We start from the raw sequence: 26,610 nt of genomic DNA on the forward strand, positions 1-26,610 counted from the left end.
TATTGTTAAAGAGGAGTTGAATCTTTTTTTATGGCATACCTGACTAGTACTGTGTATATAGCAAAATAACACCCAAAAAAAAGTTTTTTTAAAGGATTTTATTAATATACATGTTTGCAGATTTGATTAAATGTCAATTGTACAAACATCTATAAATGACTTGTCTATTTGCATAAAAATTTCTAATCTGAAAAGTATACAGTAGTTTTCCTTTTGAAAAAGCTACACATCATGAGTCTGTAGTTACAAAAGCTATTTAAAAAGGCACTTAGTGGATGAAATACGTTAAAAAAAAAAGAAGCAAAAAACACCAGTCATATCACATTCTGCCTCCAAGTGATGTTTGGTCTCAAAGAGAGAAGCTGCTTAGATATGGAAAGGATTCGTATGGCATTCTGGCTGTGACGCATCCAGCACGTGCTTTCAGCAGGTATATGATTGTTTCTTCAAAAAGAAGTGTGGAGCAGGTAAGAGAACGACAAAAGAGTCATCCCAGCAGACTTGTTAGCATGGCGGTTCTGAAGTGCTGACTGATCTCTGAAGGTGTACTGTTCATTATAATCTGCCATGACAGATGTACTGTGGTAAACCTACAAGCCAAGCTGCACTGGCACGGTTCCACAAAGCAGGGGTATTTAAGTAGCAGGACTGAAGCCTCCGTTTACCTGGGTGGTACACCGAGTCTTCAGGCCCGATACACAGATATGTAGTCATTTCTCCTCTTAAGCGTGGTTAAATTGTTGCTACGAATCTGATGCCAAGTTAACATCACAGCTTTTTATAAAACGGTCATGGGATGAAGCCCTAGATTTACCTACATAGCAAGCAGATGTGTTGAGTCTCGGGCCATCACGGTTTAAACAGCACCCAAAAAAACCTGCCAATTCAATTGTAGAAGCACTTCAGAGACAAGATTCTCAGTATTCGCAGCCAAATTTCATTAAACTAGGCTCATGCAATCCCTTGATCTGGTTCACTACCATTAAAAAAATCCCCACTCTTTGGTTAGCAAAGTCTGTTCCTTGCATGCAAAAAAACACAACAGCCTGGCGTCTGCAGGCCCAAGCCTGTTCTTAATTAGAGCCGCCTGTCAGATTAGGACAAATGGATGGGGCACGCTCGGTATTGGAGGCACGTAAAGACCATTGGTCAGGTCAATATGAAAGGGGCGCAATCAGTGCTAATGCAGTGCTGTTCTGCTGCCAGCGGTTCTTTCCTCTGTGGTCTGCCATTACCTTAAGTACCCTGGCGCAGCAAATGAGGTAGTGGGAGGAAACCAGGTCTGTGGTGGGGTGTGTGTGTGTGCAGGGGGTGTCACGGTAGCGCCTGTGTACATCAGCCCTGCCTCCAGGGGTTCACCCCTGTCCACACTACTAAACACAGCTGAAAGTCGCAGACGTTTAGCCCACAGCTGGGTTTCATCGGACCGGGGGAAAGGTGAGGGGTTGCATTATAAAAGGTTACATAGTTTATAGGGTGAATGGAGTGTGCGGCCATGGTTTCCAACTGCAGGGCAGGTTCTATCACACGTGGTGTTAGCAGTTCATAACCAGCATAATGACCTCGGGCGGCAGAAAACCTTGCACGTTACTTTTACACTATATATTATTTTAAACTGGCAGAACACACTGTAAATTAGATTTTTCCCCCACTACCCTCATGAACTGTGTAACCGTTTTTTCTCTCAACAGTGAAACTATTTCGACATCACAGATGAGCATCACATCTTTTTTTACTTTTTTTTTTAAACTACAGACTATAAATCAGTACAATATTCAACATCCAACACAGCATGGGTCCAGTGCTATGCTGAGCGCTGTGGTCACTGTGATGTAGACGTATTGTGACCTTTACACAGCGGTGAGCCACCTCGGGGTCCAGGCCGAAGCATCGCCCTCGGCGGCGGCGGCAGGGCGGAGCTAGGCCGCTGTCCCTTGCTCACGGTTGCGAGCGTCACGGCTCGGCCCCTCAGATCGCAGAGAAGGCGTGACCTTTACACAGCGGCTTGTCCTTCTTTGAGTAGAACGTCTTTCCCTCCAGATTGATATTGCAGAGCTGTAGAGGCAGATAAAAGCAGTTTGGGGGTGGGGGGGGGGGGGGGATTTAAAGAAATTAAGAAATTTAAAACCCTAAATAAGTCTTAGAGAAGGAACAGAAGAGTAGGCTATGCTCAGCCCTGAGAGCGGGGTGGGTTTTATTATGGTCCGTTCAGCTGACAAATATCTGAGAGGGGGAAAAATGTCTGAGGTCAGAAGCCGATGAGGAGAGGATTTGGTTTTTGTTTTTAAAACAGTTCTCGAGGCAATGTGAGGGCAGCCTGAGGCGAGGCGAGGCGAGGCGGCAGGGGTTCGCCTGGAGGAATAGGAATGACTTACGGCGCAGACGAAGCATGTGTCCGTGCCAGCTGTAGCCGAGCGCCTCCAGGAAACGGTCTCCGGCGTCGATCTTGAAGTCGCAGCATGACATTTAGTGCCAAACATCCTTTTCATAGTCTGGAAAAAATTAAATGGAGAAAAAAAAAATAAAAATCAAAAGCTGATTAGCAATGGAGTGGAAAGAGCTTAGTCAAAAATGGGAGGAGAGAGAGAGAATCCACCATACTAGACAGTTAAAGTCATCAAGAACAAGTAGAAAAGGAGGATTACATTAGCTGTGTGTGTGTGTGTGTGTGTGTGTGTGTGTGTGTGCGCGTGTGTGTGTGCGCGCACCGGCCTGGGGGCTTTGATAACACAAATTGCTGCAGATGCCTAAATGCACCCTCCCAGGTTACTCCATTCTGGAACCACTGGAGGACGTTCACAGTGGCATGCCGTCAGGGGGCGGAGGGATGCAGCTCGGAGTCAGTGGCGTCGGCCCTCTTACCGTGCTGAGACTGCAGCCATTTGATCAGGCCCCCGTGCCCCGGCAGCAGCGGTCAGCGGCTTTCTGCCGAGTGCTGATGCGAGAAGGCAGGGTGGGGGGCAGCAGGCGCGACGCTCCAACAGCACGCTTCATTTCCATAATAAAAAAAGGCCCTTCGCCGGAGACGCCCGATTTAAATGTCTGTGTGCGTTAGATTAGGCAAGCAAAAGCGCATCGGGAGGAAATTCAAAAATCACCGACACGAAGAGGAAGCGTGAACAACAGAAACACTCAGTGGGGGGCGGGGCTGGTTTTACTGGGGTACAATAAACAAGCCACGGACCCAATCTGGCTGGAGGGTAGGAGGCAGTTGTGGATGGTGGATGTGCGTTGGACTACAGCCCGTGGTGCAGCGTTGGCGTATGAATGATTAGGCATGGTGGGGGGGCTCCGGGGCCTGGCATACGATGCGCGGCCAGGTGCGAGGAGCTGCTGGCGGGTTCCTACCTCTCTCGCAGTAGGGCTCGCCCTCCTCCATGTAGAAGGCCTGGTTCCTAATGGGCTTCTTGCAGGCGGCGCACACGAAGCACTGCACGTGGTAGGTCATCTTCAGGGCGTGCATGATCTCCTGCGGGAGGGAGGGGCGAGAGCCCGTTACGTCATCTCCACCACGAAAATCACGCCACCTACTTGAGCTCCCACCCCCACAATTTGGTCAGTAAACTTGTAACTTTCCTCTTTTAAACACACACCCACCCACATCTGTTGCCAACACTAAAATAAATAAACAAAACAGAACAGTCGAGGGTGCAGGCAGTAATTTTGTGGTCGTTTTGTTATTATCTGACTATGGTGCAGGTTTGCTGGCACTGTGCATTATTGCAAAGAGGATCCAGAGCGAGTGGCCGTTTTCCGATCTCCGGCCCAGCATGCTGCGGGCGCCCAGACGGAAACGGAAAAAAAGCACTACAGCTCTGACGAGAAGCCCACCCCACCGGCAGCGCTGTGGGGAAAGGCAGCAGGCGGTACTCACGCCGGTTATCTTCTTCTTGCACTTGGCACATTTGGGGGCGCAGCGATTGTCGTAGCACACGGTGCAGTATATGTGAGCCCTGCTCCTCAAAGAAGCCGCCCTCGTTCCAGCATGGCTCTGCACTGGCAGCACACAAACTCCTCCGGGTGCCAGGACGGCCCAGCGCCACTACGTAGCGCCCTCTGGAATCACGCGCACAACACAACGGAATCAATCGCACTCGTGCTTTTGCTTTAGAGTGAATTGTTCACTCACCGTACACTTAGTCCTTGTAAGGATCCAGAGCGCGCAAGCCACTCTAATGGAACTCGCAGGTCCGTCAAAGGAGCCCTTGTCTTTTCATATTGATCCTACGCCGCATAGGCCCCTGGCCACGCTGCCCTAATTTTGTTCGCGGTGCTGCAGTCTTTCAACTTTTGCAATAACTTTCCTCCCCTCTGACCTCCCGCTCACCTGCTAGATATGGACATTTCCCTCCTCTGTCTACATCGATTTCTAACTCTTCACCCCCCTCCACTCCACCACCCCCCTTTTTTTTTTTTTTTTTAAGGCCGCTCACAGTGCTTCTCCTCCTGCCTCGAGGCGACGAACGCGAACCCTGCGAGGACCGCGCTTGCGGAAGGCGCGGAGAGCACGACGTACCTGATGACCTTGCTGCAGGCAGCGCAGAGCGGCGTGCGGGCCGAGCTGGCTCCGTGGGCCGGGCCCTGCAGCGCCGCCTGCACGATGGAGCAGCGGCTCTGCTCGGGCGTGGGCTCTGCCCGCTGGCTGTGCTGAGTCACCACCGTGCTCGTCTTGTCCGGCCGGTAGCGGTCGGCGAAGCCCGGGTCGGTCACCCATGGGGGGCGGCAGGACGGGCCGGCGGGCCCCAGAGCTGGGGGGGGGGGAGGGAGGGAGGGAGGGTCTAGCGGTCAGGCAGCTGTGCTGGCAAGGCTTCGCTGCACATGCTCATTACAGCAGTGTTCGCCTAGAGCGCACTGAAGCATGTCTCTTAACCAGCTTACCCTTAACAAGTGCAGCAGGGACATGGTTACAAAAGAAATCAAAATGAAAAAGGGCATTTTAAAAATCTGACCAACCTTAACATGACGGTCAAGCCAGAAAAAGGAAAGCTTTAAAAAATATAGCTCATAAGAGCTAGGTGAGGGAAACGAACGAACGAGAGAGTGTGTGTGTGTGTGTGTGTGTGTGTGTAGTAGGTTTTGTACCTCTGCTTCCCTCAGGTTTGGCTGCCGGTTTGGTTTTACTGGGGCAGGGAGCAACTCCATGGCTGTGGAGAGAGAGAGAGAGAGAGAAATGAGCCTCCTGAGAATCACGTCTGTGTGCAGGATCAAGGCCGCACCAATGCAGACCATTAAAAGCGGAAGTGCCCCACGCCCACTGTGGTGCCAGCGTCCTGTTCGCAAGGCGCACGGCCAGCTGTCGGCTGGTTTGATCATTTAAATAACAACAAAGCCATGGCGTGGACTGGGGCGAGACGAACATATTCCAAGGTTAACGGCACGCGTTCACTGCTTGTTGCTGGTAACTGTGTGCAGGGCTCCCGCGTTAAACCCGACCCCCACAAAAACCTGTTTTATTCACCGAAATGCTCCCAAAGCTGGTCAGGGGCAGTTTGTGAGTGGATTCGAGGCTTCTCTGGTATTACTCATGCACGGCACTGAAAAATGCAGTTACACACAGCCATTTCAACTTCATTCCTAACGAAATCTGCTACTTACAAGGTACTTACTATATCCTGTGTGTCGAGCCCCTCCCCCACCCTCCTAAATAATCAACCTCATTCATCATCTTGACTTTCGTAGTCCTCCAGTCTGTGCGCGTGCACGTTTCACCATTTCTCACACTTGATGACACCACAGAGAGTCGGCTCTGATTAATGCTCTGTGGATTGCCTTGAGCAGAATTATTGTTCATCAGCACACACGCGTGCCAAACCAGTCTGCAGGACCCATGACGGTCTCTTTCCATTACCCGGAAAGGTTTTCCGAACAGACCACCTCCTAAACAACAGAAACTGCGAATTTAGCTTTAAAACAAGGGAAAGGGGGGGGGGGGGGGGGGGGGGTGGGCCCTGTTGCATCATTTTTAAAATGCTGTTTAAGCCGAGCTTGTACAGCCATTCATTATGAATACAGTAATTCAATAATTGTGGTAATTACAGCCATCATAATAGTAATTGTGTGAATTTCCAGTCTTTATTTCAAAATAGGACCCATTTATCCTTTAATATCAAGCACAGCATTATTGTAATTGTGCTTCACTGTTCAGGTCACAGTGTAGACCTTCGTCTTCAATAGACGCCTGATCGTTAAATTATGCTCCAACAATACACGGACACTTTTTTTTTTTTTTTTTAAAGTAGTGTGGCAAAGGACAATTTCTCAACGTGGGCCTGGAATTTGACTGACAGTTACTCCTGCATGCTGACCACACACCACTGTGTCAACGTCAAAAACAGCTCTCATTACGGTCTAAATCACATGGCCGTGATAGGCCAGTGGCTACCGCTACATTTTTGACCTCCGACTCCAGTGGCTGACACGGCGCTTAGTTTAGACCCCGGTGTAGGGACAGCAGAAGACAGCGTCAAGATAAAGAGCAGAAACACAGAGGAGGCAGTAGGAAGGAAGTTGGGTTTTAATATTTTATGAAGTCAGAAAAGCAGAGGCACAAAAAAAAACAAACAAAAAAAAGTTTTAGAATTGTTATTTCGTTCACTGAAGAGTCAGAGAAAAACATTAAACATGATGATCATTAAAACAGTAAAGGGAGGGGAAAAATGAGTCAAAAATGTCAGAGGGGCTACACCATACATTCAAAGCACATAATGAAATAACAGATGAAACCACCACGCCTCCCCCTCGCGGAAACACGACTACAGACACAGGATCACATCGGAGAGACAGTATGCTGCACTCGGAGAATCGAGAAGGACCCCCTGACGGTCAGGCTCAGACTGCATTCCTTTCCACTTCGCCCTTATGATCTAGGCTGCGATCCTTCTCCTGGATTTTTTGATTGTTTAAAGCTCTTTTTTTTTTGGGTTTTTTAAAATGTTTAAAAACATCCCCCTCCTCGTGGGTGTGTGCTCCACGCTTGCCCATCGCGTTACATGCCCGGACGGGCGGAGCAGGCGTTCAGGACTTGATGTTGAGGGCGCGGGCGGACCTGTCATGGTGCCAGTCCCTCAGCCTTGCGTAACGCGGGCTCTGAATCTCGCTCAGGAACTTCTCCCTGTCGGAGCCGTTCCGAAGGAAGGAGCCGCGCGCGTAGGGCACAGCGTCGCACGGGGGAGACCGAGGGAAAGGGAGAAGCAAACAAAAACAGAGACAGAACTAGAAAACCACGCACAACGAGAGAGGCTCTTGGAGAAGGAATAAGAACAAGACAGGCAGAAAAGAAGGAAAAAAACACGACTAACAGAACAGACGAGTCAGAAAGAGAGAAAATAAATAGAACGAGCACGAGCGAGCACACCTTCAGACTACAGAGTCAGCCATGCAGTGTGCAGTGTGTGGCTGCGCGTCAGCTGAGCAGGACTCATGGTCTGGGGGAGACAGAGCACCATCCGCTTCAGGTCTCCATCGCAGCGGATAAGACTGCAAGTGTGGGGGTGGGTTAGTGCATGCCACTGCACTTCAGCAGAGCTGCACGCGCACACAAACAATTACCTGGACCTTTTCATGGTCTCATCATCGGGGTCCTGCACTGAGGGAAGCACAGGGATACAAAATCAGATTCTGTCTGTTTAGCTCACACGCACACACACACGCAGCGCCGCAAACCATCAATCACCTACCAAATAACATCAAAAACAAGAACCGTGCAGGACACAATCGGCATCGGATTCTGGTCCAAGGTTAAAAAGCAAGCGTCCCTCTGGCTATCCTCACGGCACTCTGGAGTCGATCCAGGGCTGATGTGCAACTTTGTTATCTCCAATTTACAGAGGCCAGATCAGGCACACTCAAGGCCCAGCGATTTAAAAAATAAAGAAAGAAATAAACCAGCGCCACAAGCCCTAATCCGCAACCTCGAGGGTGGCAGCGAGGTCGGACGTGGCTTCACGCGGGCTGAAGGGTCGGCTCGCCGCCTCAGATCGTGGCTTGCGTGTTGTAAGCCTCTACTTTCGGACAAGAAAAGGTCATCTGACGCCCAATCAGCAGCTGGGCCAGAGGCTTAACTAGCTGAGAGGAAGGAAGATTTCTGTAAGCTGACCAATGGGGGGGGGGGGGGAAGAACCCTCCCCAAAATACATGAGAAGAACACGCAGCCCTCTACAATTATATGACATTAGCAATATCTGAGCCAGGATCGTTTGAGTAGGGGAACTGTAGTAGGAAGCATTTTGGCCTCTTTTACTGTGATGATTACATCAGCAGTAGGAGCCGGTTCAGAACCCTCGTTCATAAGAACGGGGCCTCTACAGAGTCTGGTCACAAGCTGCCCTTTCCACGGTCCTCCATTACAGTGAGGTCCGAGCTGCTTACTGTAGTCGGTTCCTGTGAGCTGGGCGAGGATGCGGAAGGAGCGCGACTGTGTGATGCCGGTGCGTGGCTGCCAGTCCTGAGTGTCCTCAATCAGACGTTTCTTACTGCGGTCATTCGGGATGAAGCACGGCATGTTCTCCGCCCGCAGACCGTGCCTGGGGGCAGGGTCAGAGCAGTCACCAATGGCGCTTGTCCCAAGCCAACATTCCCACACGACGTGCCATAGCAACAACGAACATGCAGGGATTGTTTATTTACTGGCGGTACAGGCCAACAGAACAGAACAAAAGCGACCAGCCAGCATGCTGGTTCTGCACTACACGAGTTCTGTCCCTGGTAAAAGCAGTCACACACACACACACACACACACACACACACACACACACACACACTCTCTCTCTTATTCAACTACACCACATTACACAAATGCACAGAACAACAACACGCAAGTGCGCACACAAAACTGCATTTAATTTCGACCGACACGCCGAGCCATCTCTTCCTGCAGGGCTGATGATTTTCTCAGGCTGCCAGACACACGTTTGGGATAACGCGTTCAAGCAATGACACCAGTTCAGTGAAGCAGAGACACTAGGAGCAAAGCATTGTGGGTCAGCCCGGGGCCAGCACACTCTCCCTCGCGCAGACGGTCGGGTTACAGCGAGCTCTGTGCTTTCAAGCAGAACGCAGCCCTGGCTCCTGGGGACCGCACTTACTTGTTCTCATGATACAGCTCTTCATAGAAGCCTTCGCCTCTACTGCAGAGGAGGAAGACATGAATAAAAGAAGAAAAAAAAAAAAGAAAGGAGGAATGGAAGCATGGAGGAAGGACAGCAGTACAGAAATAACAAAAAATGAAGCAAAGTGTATCCCGGGGTTTCAACTTCAGCGCAGTACACAAGCTCAGATAAGCCAGTGTGTTTGCACTAGGCTAGACTAGCGCCGTGGAGCATGGAGGTGCACACGAAAAGCAATGGGCCTGGCCCAGACTCCTGCATGGGATACATGAGAACCAAGAATGATCTGGTTCTGTGAAAGAAACAACAACAACGAGTAAAGAGATTTACTAACTTGTCAGTGACCTCCGTCTGCTACGAGAGAGAGAGAGAGAGAGAGAGAGAGAGAGAGAGAGAGAGAGAGAGAGAGAGAGAGAGCACAAATTTTTTTTTTAAATGTTAAAAAGAGAAAGATACATAGTTTATTTGTTTAGAAGTATGGAGCATGAGACACACATGCACGAGCAAAGTGGAGAGAGAGAAAACAAACAAAACATGTGCAACCAAGTGCAGGCGTGCTGTGTGGGTGGAGTCCAAATTAGCACTTAAGTGTTCCAACTCTTGCCTTTGATGACTCCTCCCACCTCTGGCCCCTCCCCTAGTAAGTCTAGCAAAAAGATTTTAATCAACTAGGAAATAATTGTAGATTGCAGTAGTAGCATAGCTACTTTTTTTTTTTTTTTTTGACGGCCAACCGCTGATCTACAATGATTCCTGAGTGTTAGGAGTCAGAAAATGATTCTGGCGTTTCCAGCTGCTGCTTGAGCTACTGGAATATCCTGCTGAGAGGCATAAACACCGAAGGGAGCAAACTCTCACATGAGCAGCCCTTTAAAGCAGCTTCAGAGCACTGATGTAACCGCAAACTTCACAGAACTCGCACGCACAGCACAAACCTCATTCCATATGATCAAGCACTGCTCCTGTAGCAACCCCACCCTACAGCTCCGCTCCACCCCACCTCTCTGCATGCTGAGAAACAAAGGAAGACAGCCGACCTTTTGCCTAAAACAGCTTGTTCAAATGCAAAAAGTTTGGGGGGGGGGGGGGTTTAGTATGAACAACTAGGCTTGACGTGCGTTGAAGCAGGGAGACTGTGTTCAGTTGCTCAGGGCGGAGGATGCACCGAGCAGGAGGTCCTTTCCAAGTAAGGCTGTTGAGTAACTCTGCACCCTGGCAGCTAAAGAGCTCAGCGCATTCTAGGGGAGGGTCAGAGCTCTATAAACAGCAGCAAACAACGTCAAGCACTTGCCTAAAGGCAGTCCACACACACACACTCCTAAGATAAACATCTCGCCTCTTTTCTACCCTAATTTACCCTGACCCCTCAAAGTTGAGTTGTTCGCCGTCTCCTGGCCTGGCGCATCTGCCATTTGAGCGTTTAATGAGCGGGCCTCGTTAAGCCATAGGAACGGAGAAACAGATCAGGAGCATGTCCTGGGACGCAGTTGCCTAACAGTCTCTTTATCAAAACGTTGCTAATAAATGCAGTTTGCACACCCACTCAGACAGAGAAATGATAAAGATGGAGAAACGAGGCAGAGACAAGGGAGATCTGAGAGAGAGAGAGAGAGAGAGAGAGAGAGAGAGAGAGCAGACATGAGACAAGGAGAAAGAGCAGATATATATAGACAGTGCGAATGAGAGACTCAAAGCAAACAACTCCCCCTTCCTTCTAGAGCTGCCCAGATCCTGCATCCCCGCTGGGAAGGTGTAGCTTGCTTAGAAAACAAGACAAAAAGCAGACATGAACATCATGGCCAGCAGTGCCTCCCTCAGTAAACATGCGATTCTCCCTTCATGGCTAACTGGACATTTACGTGGTTGGGAGTCTCTGAATTACTCAACTTCAAATACATTTTTCAAACAGAAGGACTGCTGACGATTCTCTCGGGTTGCCGGCGCAGTAAACCCCCCCCCCCCCCCCCCATCGCAACTTGAAAATGACTCCTTCAGAAAAGGTCATGAGCTCAATAGAGGGAGTTGGCGCCACAGCAGCCGTTCAGACTGGTCGGCCCAGTTGGTGGGTCACCTACCCATTGTGGGAGCGAGGCGTGCTAGCAGCGGGCAGGGAGCTGAGCACGGGGGCAGGGCCAGCGGGCATCCGTGCTCGGTTTGGCACGTAAGTCACCGGTTTATGATGGGCCCGGCGCTTGCGTTACTAGCGGCTGTGGAGAAGGGCTGAGCCATCTTGTTTATTCTCGTGCTGGGCGAGAAGGAGTATCTGGCTTGAGTGGGTGCAGATGCATGTGAACCCTGAGAGGTCAGACAGACAGACAGACAGACAGACAGACAGAGACAGACAGCACAACAAAGGCAAAACCATGCAGATCAAACTAAGCATTTACACAAACATGCCATCAATCTTAACGGAATGGACGATCCCAGACTCCAGGAGCGTCTCTCAAACATGACAAACCTGGGGCACTATAAAACAGAAAACGAGAGCCTTATGCTTCTGTGAACATTTATCCAAGCCTCCCCAGGACAGCGGGGCTCTCCAACAGCTGTGGCTCTTGCCGTTTCCAATGTTCCTACATCATTATTCAATCCCAGATTAAAATCCATGCGTTCAGTCTTCCTCTGAGAGCAGTCGCAAATCAAAATAAATAACATTAATAGTTATGCTAAGTGATAAATCTGCTGTTCGGGGGGGGAGAAAGAAAGAGAGAGAGAGCCAGCGCTCAACCCATCCTGTTGTCTGAGTAATATTTCTCTTGGGCGGCAGCCAAAAGCATCCCCTTCGCTTTCTGCTGCCTCAGCACTCAGCACTCGAGAAGCTTGAAGAGACAAGCGGAACCGTTCAATACGTGGTGGGGTGAGAACAAGAACACTGTGCTGCCTGCCAGAGTACTGACTCAGAGTAGCCACAAGAGGGTGCCGTTTCCCCTGTTCACCCTGCTGAAGAGATAACTGGCAACAGGGCGAACGCACTGGGGTTCACGCCAACGTATGGGGCAGTGGTCAACGACCGTTCATCCTGCAAGCTGATTGTGCACTGTATTTGTAACACACGGTCATTTCCGGCATCATTTCCTCTCACAGGGTTCTCGAGAGACCGAGATCAGGTCCACTGCCGGATCGATCCAGCAATTGCTTCTGGGATTGTGCATTCTGTTGCAGTGTCACACAGCACAAACAAAACTGCCAAGAGCAGATTTCATTAGAGTGCAAATAACAGACTTCAGGTCACCCTTAGCAAAGGGCAACTCACTCGGCACCAAATCAGCAACGCTCCTGCAGGTCAGCACGGCAGCACAGAGCAAATGAGAGTGAGAGTCAAACTCAGGCTCATCCTGTGAAAGACTGCAGTTCTAAAACATGCTGCACAGGTGTTTGTGTGTGTAAGAGAATGAAGGAAGAGTGTGTGCGTGCACAGGTATGCAAGTATGTGAATTTGAAAAACTCCAGTGGACTAGGAGTGGCTCCCTCTGAAAAGTGAGAGAGAGAGAGCGCACGCGAGAACGAGACTCGCGGGGCCAGGAGTGTGCACTGCAGAAGCCTTGCAGATGTACCAAGCAGAACAGCAGAGGATGATCGTTACCTTCTGTTCACCTGCGCCAGGCTGGAAAGCCCTGTTGAGCCAGAGAGAGACAACAGGTTACAAATTACTGCAACATGCTGATTTATACACATTTTTGTTTTTTTTAAATTACATTTCAGCAGTGTGGTTCCATGCTTTGCAGCTCCAACATTGACAGGTATGTGACAAGCATGCACCACTTTGTAAAAAAAAAAAAAAAGTTATTATTTAAAACTTTTTTTTTAATGGATTTTCTGTGTTTCTCCCTCACACAAGGCTCTCAAGTCTTTCTAACACGATTCTGGCATGCAGGATCTTTTAAAGGGAACATTTTGGAATTGTTGTCCTTTTGGGGGCTCTACTATTGCCCAGTACACTCAGATATGTCTAGGAGGAAGAAAAAAATTATTATTTTTTTTTAAATTAAAAGTCACTCAACAAACCAAAATCAGGTTTGGCTGGGGGTTACCAGACAGTCACTTTTAAACCGTTCTTTTCTTAACGCCCTTTAAACGCATCGCTTTACCCTTGCTTGTTTGGCAACAGCTTTCAATCAGCGATCTCATTGTGGAAGAGTCCAGGCCATGAACGAGCGTGCATGTTGTCTACGCTGCAGCTGCAAAGCTGGCAAACAAACAAACATGCAGCACAAATCACATAAATCGGCATTCCTAACACTGCAGGCCACCTAGGGGAGCTTCAACTCGACTCCATATAAACCCATTTTTTGCTCCAGCTGGGATTTGGTGGCATTGCTATAGGACCAAGGATGCCTCACCAAAACAAAAAAAGCACAGACGTTGACATGTAATTTATAAGTGTTGTTGAAACTGGTTTGTTTGGAAAGTTTTATTTATTTTGTTTTTCACTCCCCAGACACAGTGTCAGTCATGCTTGATTTGTTCCGTCCAGCCGCATTGTGTCTGGGGGAAACATCTGTACTCCTCCAATTAATCCATATATTACAATGATGGATTCGGACAGGAATGTTCTTTTCACGCATGACTTGACTTTTCTGGACCTGGACAGGAGCACGCACGGCGTAAAGGGAATGGAACTGAAATTAAATTTGCTAACGCATCATTGCGGTGAATTATGCAATGCAGCAAAAGCTGATCTGCACTGAGTGATTGATGAGAACATGGGTGTTCTGAAAGTGTGATGAGTGAGTATTCAGACCCCCAAACTTTCCATCTCTGCCCCCTTACATCTTCACTTTCCTTTTCCCTCAGCAGAAACACTAAAGCACAGAATTTAACACAACCCCCACTGCCATGAGCCTGCATTTCCTGTGCCCGTGTGTTACTTCCTGTGACTCGGCAGGAGCTGTGGCCTGCAGCACACCAAGACACAACTGCAGGAAACAAACAGGATGAGATGCCAGACCACAGTCAGTGTGTGTGGTTGTGTTACTGACTGGAGTATGTGGAAATTCTAGTCCAGCTCATGCTATGCGACTGCCATTCTACTGAAGCTGGACAATGGGATTCCACGAGTGGGGCCAATTGGTCACTCCGTGCTCAAATGACTTCTGAACTTAAAGCGAACAACCCCACCCTTGTTGCTCTTTCCAGCCTCAGACAAAGCCAGCGCTGTTCTCTCCATGATCCAACACGCCTGACACAAATCATCTAATTATCCCCTAATCTAATAACGCAAACTCAGGAAAACTAAAGGAAAGGATGGCTGCTCTTGTGAAAAAATGAGTTACAGCAAAAGATTATGGCTCACATCTGTTTTGTATTTGTTTTGTTTTTTTTGGATTTTTTTTTTAGTTCCCTCCTACTCCTGAGATGATCAATTCCGTCCTGCCCTCCAGGCAAAAACATTTCAGCAGCACCGCTGGAAGTGCAGCGTTGCTCAGGTGCAGGCCACGGCGCCTCCCTGACGTTGGAGAACCACATGAGACACATGGCCATGAACCCCTTTGTGGGAGCTGATCCAGCGCCCAGAACCACGGCAGACATGGCACTGACGGGTCCATTTACCAAGGGAAGGGCAAAGTCTGGCCCAAAAACCTGCAGGGTGTTACAAGTTTGGTCTTCCTTTTAGATACATGAGAAAAGGCTTTATTGTCTTAGAGCAACACAGGACCTGTAACGCCATCTCCAGCTCCCTCACAGCGGCTTTCGCCAGGAGCGCCCAGCAAATGGTGGTCAGGGAAACCCATGCCTGCACATTCAGAGTAAACAGAGGGGTGTCGGAAAATTTGACAATGACTTGGAGAGAAATGAATTGATGTCTTTTAGTGGAGTAAATTTGAGGCTGACCTCATACAGTTGCCCCATCCACAAAAAAAAAAAAAAAAAAAAAAAAAAAAAAAAAAACAACCCACACCCCTCTTGGCAGAAACCAAAGCTCTAGTAATTTCACTCTTCTTGGCAACAGGCCAGTTGCCTACAGCTACAGTGAAATTTCCTTCACAATGTATTTACCATTCCCCAACCATTCAATTCAGTGTCGAGAAGAAAAACTTCATTTTAAAACAAAGTGCCAATGTTCGATGGAACTGACACCTTCATAGATGGCATGCACATGACCATTACTGCCCAAAGTACAGATGAGGGCGCATATGCAAGTTGAAAGCTGATCAGAGCCCGTGAGACGACGTCTTAATCTAATCAAATTGAAAACCAAAGTCGGTAGTTTGTGTAGGTGGGTGTGGAGATGGGCTGCATTTGTTCAGTGTGACACACAAAGATCCAAAAACAGCTTCCAAGAACATTTTGAAATCCAAAAATCTACAACTTGCAAAACAAGCCCAAAACCAGTCCCCCCATCCCAAAAAAACTTTTTTGGACAGCCAATAGGAGATTATTCTACAAACTTGTGTGTTACTACAGAGAAATGCTGATGCTCGTCTTCCATTAGTCTTAAAGGACGGTGGGTCACGCCAGACTGTACATGAAGCTCAAAAAGGCCTGAGGTGCTGAGGGTTTTACCATTGCCATCAAGTAGGATGGTCCACTTTCAGCCTTATAGGCAAGAATCAGAGTTTGAATACCCGATGTGAGCTGCTACAGGAAGCCAGTGAAGTGGCACGGGGAAATGCAGGCAGCGTTGATCAGCCATGCTGCAGCATTCCTAGCTCAGTTTCAAGGGCGGAATGACACATAGGAAGAGGCGCTAGGAGTGAGCACACAGTGGTCAGTTAGAGAAGATCAGAGATTGCACAAGCACCTGGCTGACCTCCTGGAGAAAAGGGTGCGAATTCCTCCAAATTCCTGGACCAAAACTCTCCTCCCCCTCCCTTAAAAGGCAAGAGTCACAGTGACCTGAACCCCAGGGTTTTGAGTCATCCCTGAGTGTCAACATAACGGCTGCCTAATGAGCCAGCACTTGAGGTAGGGGAAAGAAACAGACTCGAGGAGCCTGTCCACTCCCATTACCCGCCGCAGAGCTGCAAAGATCGGGGATTATCCCCCAGCACTTCATCACCCCATTCGTCAGCCTGAGAGCCTGCTCGATGCCTCCCATGGGAGTGCTTGCGCTGCAATATGTGAGAAACATTTTAAAGGTAGTTGGGATATCACTTCTTGCTTTTAGTCTCAGGTAGAAAGAGCAGTTCAGTCACTCATCCTACCAGAGTGTCTGTACTCTTAAGCTTATGTTCAAAAAAGTTACACAAACATTCACAGAGAACAATCTGTTTAGAACTGTTACAGAAAAATCTTGGAACAAATTAAAATCTTTTGGAGGTTTGATTTCAGATCAATAGTACCGATACGAGGCATTAGAAAACAAGAGAGCACAAAAGTGCACAATTGCAGGGTTCTTCCCTTTGGGAGCTCACAACAAATGTTTGCAAAACTACATGTTTGTGAGCGTTCCGGCTGAGAGAAATAAGAGCGTGTGCACGTATCCACTAAAGTGTGAATATGCATACACACGCACATGTACCTGCTGAGCGTCAGAGTGAGTGTGTCGGTAGCTGCTCTGATCTTGTTTTGCGCTTCCACGTGCGTCATCTCCTCGGCATTGCTGTCTCCAATAGACACCACCCAGTCTCCCACACCCACACCAGCCAGGTCAGACTTTCCTCCAGGAATCAGCTGCAAAACACACATGCACACATGATTTACATTAGCCGCATCACTAATAAACACCTAGCAGGCACGGCTTACCTCTACTCCAGGATGATGGTGATATTTCTCCAGGAAACATACTCTAGATTCTCTCCTAAAACTAGGCTTAAGCCATTTCTGCACAACCCATCATACTGGTTAATGGTGTACTGTATTTGTATAAATAGAATTCAACAGATGCTCGCACACTTCATTACCAACATTATTGTTGCTGTCAGTCATCGACAAAGGTAAAATGTTTTTAGCAAGGGTCTAACTCAGGAAAGCTGAGAGAGATGTCTGAGGTCTACCCACAAGCAAGACAAAAAGGCCCCGTAAAGCCAAGGCGGGTTGAGTATAGCTAAACGATACGTTCCCACAGGTCATTGTGCTGTTTTACAGTATGTGCCATGACTGCGAGATAAGCGTGTCCCAGTGTCACTGCAGTACCACCCTTAAGATAGTCAAAAGCTTCGAGAGGTAACTTCTTGAAGGGGAAGTGAAGGTGGGAGAAAATTCCTCACTTGTGTGCACGAAGGGCAAGGCCAAGTATAGAAAAGGAAAACTACAGCGTGCTGCCAGAAAAAAAAAAAAAAAAAAAAAGAAAAAAAAAAAAAAACACCGAGACGGGAACTGAAGCACTAACGACCCTCGCGTAGAATCCCAGCAATAGCATGCGCAGGCACATAATTTAGCGGGTGTGTCATGCACATGAAGTCTGTACCGTATAACTACACCACGGCTGTTAATTCTGACTCACCGTCTACAGATGCTCTGGAGCGTCGTCAGGGCGGTGTACCGTGCGATTCTACCGAGAATGACGAGGAGAAGCCAAGAGAGCACCGGGGAGGAAAACCCGGGCAGGACAAACAGAGTGCGGGAAGGGGGGGAAGGAAAAGAAAGGAAAAAAAAAAAACAAAAAAAAAAAACAACCCCACTCATTACATCCAACCCGCGCGCACCTACTGAGCCTATTCGGCACTTCACGTTCCGCCAGGTTCCGCTCGAAATCGGCAGCCCCGTGCCACGGTGGGAAGGAACTCCGCGGACACCTGGCTGGCGCAGTGGATGTGCTTGTATCAGAGCGGCTCTTCCTGAACTCACGGACACGTTTCAGTATACAAAATACGAGAACCCCAAGCAGTAAGCGCACTCTAGTCTGAACGCAATTTGCTGCAAATAAAAGCTATCCAAAAAAAAAAGGCCAGTTTACTGACAACTGCGACATTAGGAATTAATTATAAAATGCAGAATCAATTATAAGACCCAAAACAATTAGGAGATCAGGAAAAACAAGCCTAGACTGTATAAAACTGACCTGTAACAAGTGATGATTAAAATACCATTTTGATTCTTCAGTACTGAACAGATGTGTGATCCCCAAACCTTTACCAACGTCTACACAGACAGCCCTTGTAGTAAAAGCATGGGCAATTACTCTGAAACTTCTTAACAAGTGAAAATACATGAAAGGGCGTTGAGCCCGACATACTAAAAACTCGCTGGACAGGAACCTATAGAAATAAACGCACAGGAAGTTTCAGATGTCGATGGGGACAGTTCAGGCAGAGCAGTATGTTTGGAGTAAAGACGTGCCAGTCGTGCACCGCAGACGGGCCAGCAGGAACATGGCCTGCCTTTAGTATGCAACGGCCAGGACAGGCAGGCAGCGAAGCCGCCACTACGGTACGGCCAGATCCTGCTGCCTTTATGACATGCTTGACTTTTAAAAGGGGGTCGTGGCAAATGTGATAAGTTCAGATCAAAACGCTCTTAAACATATGAGGAGGTGGAGGTACTGATCGTTATGACATCAGTATGTTTGAACGGTTGGGGGGGGGATTTGGAAGGTGTGGACCGACTGTGGTCAGAAGATTTGGAGGCAAGACAGACAGGGGCACCTGTTCACCAGGCTCAGGTTCAAAGCAGCTGTTTCTGACCCTACCCTCTGTAGCACGGCGTGGAAGCGCTGAGCTCAGGCCTTGCAGGCGAAACCGTAAACCCCATCGGCACGGGCGTCGGCCAGAGAGCAGTGCACTCGCTCACACATGCAAGTCAGGCCACTACCAGCACGTTCTGTGGTTGATCTGGAGGCTTTGTTGTTGTTGTTGTTAAACCTCACAGTACAACAAATGCCTCCCACAGTTTCAGGAGTAGTCAGCGGATTATTAAGTTGCGCCATTAGAGAGTAGGGTCACAGTGTGCATAGCTGGAGACGCGATTACACCCAGACGGCCAGACGGCTCCTTAAATCACCCTAGGAGTCTCTCCTCTGTGCCACGGCACCTGCAGACTCACCGTTGGCGCCACTTGGAGATTACCCAGTGAACAGCAGGAGCCCAGCCCTGTTCGGCTCTTGGCCAACATTTCATTTTTACATTTTCCTCACTGCCTTTCAGGGGCCAGGAGGAAAGGCCCTGTGTGCAGCATCAGCTGATAAATAGGAGCCATAAATATCTCCGGTGTCGGGGGGGATGGGTTGAAGCTTCCACCGTGAGATCAGGCCCCACCGTGAGAAACACAGCCCTTCGGCCCACCGACCAGCCCGCAGCGAGGCCAAACGATCTGGCGTCGTGGCCTTGAGGCCAAGCTTCACCGCAGGAGAGGGGGGACTCGGGGTGGCAGGTTTTATGAGCAGAAAAGCTTTACGCCAAGTTCCACTCGGTGGGATTCAACTCTCCTGCAGTTCATTACGACAGCAGGATAACGTGTGGCGAGGGAGCCGGAGGAGGCATCATCAGGCATAGGACGGAGGCGCAAAGCCTGTGGCTTGTGTCTGCCGATCACCATGGCACCCCAGACAGGGCCCATGGATCATGAGGGACGCCGTCGACAGCAAAACCCAGAATGAGAGACAAGGATGAACACATCAAAAGATAACGTCATAATTACAGCTCAGCTTGACCTCGGTGGGGAAGGCCTGGACGAGGCTGATGAGAACCAGATGGACGATCCATCAGGAAGGACAGAAAAAAGTCGCATTTAAAGAGTCGAACAGCTGCCCTGTCTCAATCCTATCGCATCTCATGGGGAGATGTGTAATAAACGACTTCACAAAAATACGTTCGCGTGCACGCGCGAGAGAAAAAGCATTCCAAGGAATACTCCAGTGGTTTCGTGCCCGTGATGTCACCAGGAAAGTATTCCTTTGAGACAGAGAGGGCTCACAGAGGCCAGAGTGTTTAATGGATCCTGGACATGGAGAGCAGACAAAAGAGTTGCTCTGTGTTTGCCCGGAATAGGAACGAGACATTTAAAAAAAAGAAATACAATTTTAAAAAAAATAAATGCCAGGAATGCCACGGCACGCTGGAGATGCACATTATGGAAGCCAGAGTGGGGAAAGGAGGACATGAACATACCGAGAAACAGGAGAGCAGAGCGAGAGGGCTACGTGTGATCAAGGATCAGCACTTTTGTTCTCCATAGGCGTTTCCAAGCTAAGGAAACTGATCCAAGATCAGGCCGTCACACTTTTCTTAATGAGTACAGATGCGGGCAAACGGTGGCGCCTGGGCCAGCTTGTGAGTAGTACATCAGAACGAGCATGGGGGGAAAATCAGAGACAGTAATGCTTCAGCTAGGCAAATATCTTAAACCTACTTTAAAACAACAATCAACCACCATGGCGATATTACCATTCGGCATCTCTGAGCTTGTGAAACTTGTCAAAATCAGAAACACTGCAGTTCTACAGGTCGGCTAACCACCTCTAATGGAGTTTAAAAACAGCTCTACCTCCCTCAGTCGCTCAATTCTAGATGGAGCCATCAGCACATTTCGCACCAACCTCAACCTGGATGAAAGCTAGGAGAATTAATTGACTTTTGTGACCAGATTTCTAAAAATAAAACACTGATGCATAAAACCATAAATGTGAAAGCTTTGTAAACCCATTTGGATGACTTCCTTTTGGGAGGTTAGACAATACAATGTTTCTTTATTGGAAGTTAGGAAAATCTATTTTTCTTTTCACAACCCTCCTCTAAACTCTGCCATTTCAAATATATGAATCCCCCACTGATAGGAAAGTCATTATTTGTGTCATGAAAACATTTAAACTGGGAGGAGTCTCAGAACTGCTGGTTCTGAGAAGATCTGGTCATGGGTGTTGCACGTACAGACATGCTGTCATTGTTGTGCAACACCTGGCAGCAGCTGGAGCAATGCGATTGGCTGCCCTGCTCACGCATGAGGTCATCGAGGATCCGAAAGCAGACAGGTTGTGCGCCGTCTAGCCCAGCGTTCAGGTCATCCTTTCTGTCACCATATCCCTGCCTCACAAAAACAGATGGGAAGTGGCCCCAGGTCGTGTTTGTGTGCGCGCATCAAACACATTGCGTCATTCAAGTCATAAAACCCCATCATTAAAACAGAGAAGTGGGGCTACAGGGGGCAGGGCAGCTGACTTTAAATGGCAGCATGTTTAACATTCTCAGAGGAAAAAGTTGGTTTTTTTTTTAAATAATACGGAAGAAAAATGTTACATAATCGTATTGTTCAGACAGCTTCAGATTTGATAGTTCTTTCCACATTTTCTCTTCAATGTGTGTCCAGAAAATTGCCATCCATTCATTTACACCTTTCAGTGCAACACCTCTCTCTGAATTATCAGAGCACTTGTGAGCCAACAAGCTGAAATCAGCATGTTTGAGAGGGGTAAATCTGGAACAGCATATTTCAGAAACTCACAAACGGAGCAGGCCTGAACTGCACCTGCTTACAGTGGAGCTACACACAGCGGCGGAAATCAGCAACTCGCTTCTAACAGGCCACACTGCCAGAAAGAGGAGCGAGCAGCACTGGCCATCGGCAGCCGCCGTGGAGAGGTGTCCAGCACGTTCAATACAAACGACACGGTACATATAAGGCCTGGAAAGCGCTTTGCGGGCGAGGAAGAAGCAGAGAGTCAGTGACCTTTAGGAAGAGGAGGAGACGTCCCACAATCCAAACAAAGCCATAACATATCCTTGTGAGGAGAGAACTGAAGGAGAACACTGGGGAGAGACCTTCTCTTACGGCTTGGATATCAAGCGGTGACATGTTTGAGATGGAATGCATATGCTGAAGTGGACCTTGTGAAGCCAGCCACATACGGTTCTTATTAAACCCATTACGATTCCTTTTTAGGATTCGTTTGAAATCTTTGGGGGGTTTTTTCTAAGAGAAGAAAAATATTTTACATGAAGTCCTCATCAACATTTTAGGAACAGGGCTTTTAAGTGAAAGTGAATTAGCATTATGCTGTTAAACCCTGACTAGCTCACATGCACTGTTGGCCACATTAGATCTTTTAAAGCAAATATACAGTAAAGAGGATAAGACTCTTGGTTTAAAAAGAGGCAAGGGAACACATTTGTCAATAGAGCTGCACGATATTTTGTGTGTTAATCTACATCATGGTCTTGGTGATACCGATATCACAGAATTCGGTGATAAGCAAAAGACATAAAATCACATTTTTTGTGCATCATTGTATGTACCACTTCCAAACCTTCAAGATTTACTTTTTTGGTGATAGACATCACAAATGGTGCATCAGTGCAACTGCAATATAATCCTTCTGGTTACATCGTGCAGCCCTCCATGACAGTTGAGAAGAATCCAGACTGGGGGTGCTCACCTTGGACACAGTAAGGGGCATGCTGAAATCCTTGCCCCCCTGCAGCCGGAAACCCCAGGGAGCCGGCCCGTCCAGCGTCACGCTGTAAACGTTCATGGCCTGTGGAGGAGAGAGGAAGGAGAAAAGGGACAGATTGAAACAGATTGATGGATGGGTGGCCACTTTGCCATCACTGCACAACAGCGGCTCGTTTCCAGGCGGGGAAAGTCAAGCGTGGCCAACCCTTACGCCACTGAAGCCAGGGTCTCGGCGAGCTCCTTCTCAGTGCAGCACTTGTATTGTAATGGAAATGTGCCTCACGGTAATTTACAGATATTTCCTACATTTGTGTAGCAAAGTCCAGAGCCAAATTTTCCCCCTACACAGTGTAAACCAAGTCATGAGCTGAATTACACAGTCATTAAAGATCTGCCCATAGAATTTCAAGGTCCAGGAATTCCATATCAGGCATTTTTGCCTCATCAGCCTGGTGGGTTGTTTTCAGTATATTTGCAGCACAAGGCACAAAGAAATCTGAGAACGATGCTGAGGCCAATAGCAAAAATCTAGCAGGTAGAAATCCACACCGCACTTTCCACTGAGGAGTGCCACGACCGACACATGGAGCACAGCAGCTGGGGACTTCTACCTTACAGTCAGGTTTGGAACGCTTTGTGAAGGTTACGAGGAACTAAAATGTTTAGGAATTCTGGAGCACCTCTCTCCATGTGTCAGTGTAATTAGAATAATTATTTTCATAGGATATAGATAGGCAAACCACCATGGACACCATTACTGTAAGACGTCCGACACACAACACACCTACGTTCACTGCACAACAACCTGATCAAGAAGCTGAGAAGTATAATGAGCTTGCTGTTTTCATTTTGCAAGTCAATATGACTATGAACCAAAGCCATACAAATACAGTGCAAACAGACTCCATCAGAAGTAAATTGAGTACAGAGAAATATACTTCAACTCAAGCTATGAGAGAAACACCCCAGCAATTTCTTGCTGAGGAAAAAAAAGAAAAACAACAAAAAAAAAGCATCTGAAAGACTGGTAAACTAGCATTCATCATAGTTTCATCACAGTTACTGTTCGTACGAAGCGATCGTCATGGTTTCTCAATGCACCCTAAAGAAACTCAAAATTTGAGCCAATGCGCCGTCAGCCTGCGACCATTACGTCACCGGGTTCGAGTTAGGTACAAAAGTAAAAAACGCTTGCGTGACATTTAAGAACCCAAGCCATTTAAAGAACCAAGGAGAGCCCGAACCGTGTTAACATTACACCTGCTCCCCCGAATGAGTTCCAAGAGTACGGCGTCAGCTTCTCCCACTGCACCCCCTGTGCCCATCAGTCCCCTCTGCTGCATGCCTGGAACAGGCCAGCTCAAAACGTACCTTGCAGCGAAGGGCCAAATTAGTCACCCAAACCCCCTGGAAGATTGAGAGGAAGAGAAGCACTGGGAAAGGAGCTCTAGCCTCTGACTGCTGGCCGACGCTGACGACGCACGCCCCCCCCGACACTGGGAAGGCCCTACGTCTTTCCCCACTCTACAGGCTATATAAGGAATGTAAAACTACACCAAACTATTTCAGCCCAACACCCACATGAGTCACAGAGAGAGAGAGAGAGAGAGAGAGAGAGAGAGACCTACTTCCTCACATTTTCTGGCTCCAGTGGTCACAGGGGGTCGTGCAAAAAGTGAACAAGGAACAGGAACATTCCACAAAAGTATGAGTTACATGCATTTCAGAGGGCATTACTAAATCACCAACAGAGGGATGGGGCAGAGACACCTTAAGAACTACCTCCAGCTCAGATCAAGTGCTGTAGTGCCCTGTGATCAAACCAACAAGTGACCGCAAACTACCCCAAATTAGGTAGCACCAAAGCAGACACGCTCACTGACCCAGGGCCAGCTTTGAGCTAGCCAGCCGAGCATTTCCACAGTCGCAGTGAGGGGTGGGAGACACGAAGCACTTCCTTCATGAGAAATGACATGTTTTCCTGTGCCCATCACAGGTATTGGCAGCACTTTCAGAACAATGATGACTGTCCAATGTTTTATCATAAAAAAGGGTGAGATTTTTGACCAATTATAGGGAGCCTAACAATAAACTGCATACAAACAAGCTGCTGACTGGATAACACATAATGCCATTTTTAGTCTAGCTTTACTCCTGCTCCTGGTTAAAAGGCTTGTTTTTGGAAATGCCGAATTTCAAAAAGTTGAACCTACAGATTTACACATTCTGTGCCATTAAATTTGGCAGTGGGTTTGCACCATTCTTCCATAGCTACTTTAAGTGAAACATGACATGTACCAGGAAAACTGCTTATTATGCTGTCGTGTGGCATTGCTGATGTATGAAAGGATCTGTTGGGCAGTGCTGTGCCTCCTTTGCTACTAAGCACTTCCAAGGCCCCTTTATACGCAAATCACCAAGGAAACACTGCTGCTCATTTGAGAGCTTGTCTAATACAGTTCAGTTAGACTAGTTCAGACCAGTCAAACTAAATCCGGCAAAGTAGAAAACAGAAGCATGAAATCAAAAAACTTTAAAAATGCATAAAAAGAATAAGAGAATTTTTTACATTGATTTACTTCCAAAGAAATATTTAAAAAGAGAGACGTATATAAAATGTAGTCTACCTCAAACGAAAGCACTTCCAAAAAAAAAACAACAACCCAATTTCTTTGTACGTGAGAGCCAGAAACTCATTAAAGCGCTGGAAACTGCAGAGTGGCGACGGGTTCAGACGGCTATGGCAAAGACGGCCTGCAATTACCCAAGACCAGACTACTCCGAGTTCCTTTTATGACAACACAAACAGAGAGGAAAAAGAGCAACGTCCTGGAAACAAAACGCATCTAATAAAATGACAACACAGCCGACTGATATTATAACCAAAATAAAATTGAAAAGAAAAACAAAATATTGCAGTCGAGCTGTATAATGGAATCTTAGCAGCACTCCAAAACGCTAACCTAAAGCTGAAAAAGACGCAAGAAATGTTGCGGCTGTATGAATGAAACGGTTACATGGCGAAGCCTCCAAGCCAGCTATTACTCTACCGCTTCAGAAGTGCTGGGAAAACTTTAGGAATGCCAAGCGAACTTTTCTTAGACCAAAAACAGAACGCAAGAGAAGGACAGCAGAAAAGACAATCTATAGTTAGACGCTGATTCATATTGGACACGTTACCGAATAATATATATTTTTTTTACTTCTGGATTAGATCTAGTTAAAAAGAAGTCGTGTTAGGGGACGCAGCCTGTATGAACTCGACATTTCACAGTAGCTTCAATTTCCGAATGATCTCTCCTTCATTAGAAATCTGAAAAAGTTATAATTACCTCTTGTGTCTCTTTTGTATCTCCAGACATGCTAAAATGCTTTCTAATGGTTCTGTGAACGCGGGGAGGATCAGCAGGCCGACGGTAAGCTCCGACTGCCTTACGCGTACAAGGGTGTACGCTCTCCCTCCTACCGCAGCGACCCTCTGGCCCGCTAGGATTTTCTTTTAGGCGGCGTTAGATGTGACGCCACATGTCACGTGGAAGATGTGACGTGTAGGTGCGCCCGTGGCACGCACCTTGATGCAATGAAACTTCTAATCCAAATTGGGCTACTTTAAAGCCTAATTAAGAAATAAAAACAAGGATCGTTCATGTCGCTCTTAAATTCTCTGCAGTGTTCGAGCGGTTTTTCATATCAATCCCTAAATCAACTCGTGTGGCTTGTAATGTGAATGTAGCATATGCTGCGAAAGTATAACTCATGCTCGACAATACACATTTGTCACTTGCGCGAATGTGCAAAATGTGCAGTTGTGGCACTACAGCTCGCATGCATCGGTCCCGCGTTGCCGTTATTTTCCGTAGTGTCGCTATACTGCCACCTGTAGGTTCGGAGAATAACGCGGCCTCACGATCAACGATGACAAGGGGCCTAGCATCAATGGGTTAAAAAAAAAAGAAGTTTGAATCAGTTTTTTGGCATTTACTTCATCCATATTCACGTCCACTAACGAGATATACAGCGCACGTTAATTTACTTTTAGATTCTATTTTTCGTTTAGCATTTCATACTATAAGCTAGCAAAAAAATATATTAAATGGTGGCACCGCCTAGGAAAATTGAGAATGGGGCCCTCAAATGAAAACTTCAGCCAGAAAAACACGAAATAAAGAGATAAAATATAAGACTCATGAATTAACCATGTATGCAGACTGAAGACCCATCTATTCAAGTTCAAGTTCAA

At 47.6% G+C, this 26,610-nt stretch overlaps 1 protein-coding gene across 1 annotated transcript; it reads right to left on the reverse strand.

Moving 5' to 3' along the window:
• Nucleotides 1-489: 489 nt before the first annotated feature.
• pdlim7 (PDZ and LIM domain 7) lies at nt 490-25,872 on the reverse strand. The gene is given in 20 exon segments (XM_035531240.1): nt 490-2,055; nt 2,376-2,396; nt 2,398-2,459; nt 2,462-2,480; nt 2,482-2,492; nt 3,349-3,469; nt 3,875-3,946; nt 3,948-3,977; nt 3,979-4,028; nt 4,031-4,056; nt 4,517-4,763; nt 5,083-5,144; nt 7,549-7,585; nt 8,368-8,522; nt 9,084-9,125; nt 9,439-9,458; nt 12,688-12,718; nt 16,567-16,718; nt 22,354-22,452; nt 25,703-25,872. Coding segments are annotated over 20 exon segments (1,374 nt in total). The 5' UTR covers nt 25,733-25,872; the 3' UTR covers nt 490-1,968.
• Nucleotides 25,873-26,610: the final 738 nt, after the last annotated feature.

Source organism: Electrophorus electricus, chromosome 1, assembly GCF_013358815.1.
Source record: "Electrophorus electricus isolate fEleEle1 chromosome 1, fEleEle1.pri, whole genome shotgun sequence".
Lineage (NCBI taxonomy): Eukaryota > Metazoa > Chordata > Actinopteri > Gymnotiformes > Gymnotidae > Electrophorus > Electrophorus electricus.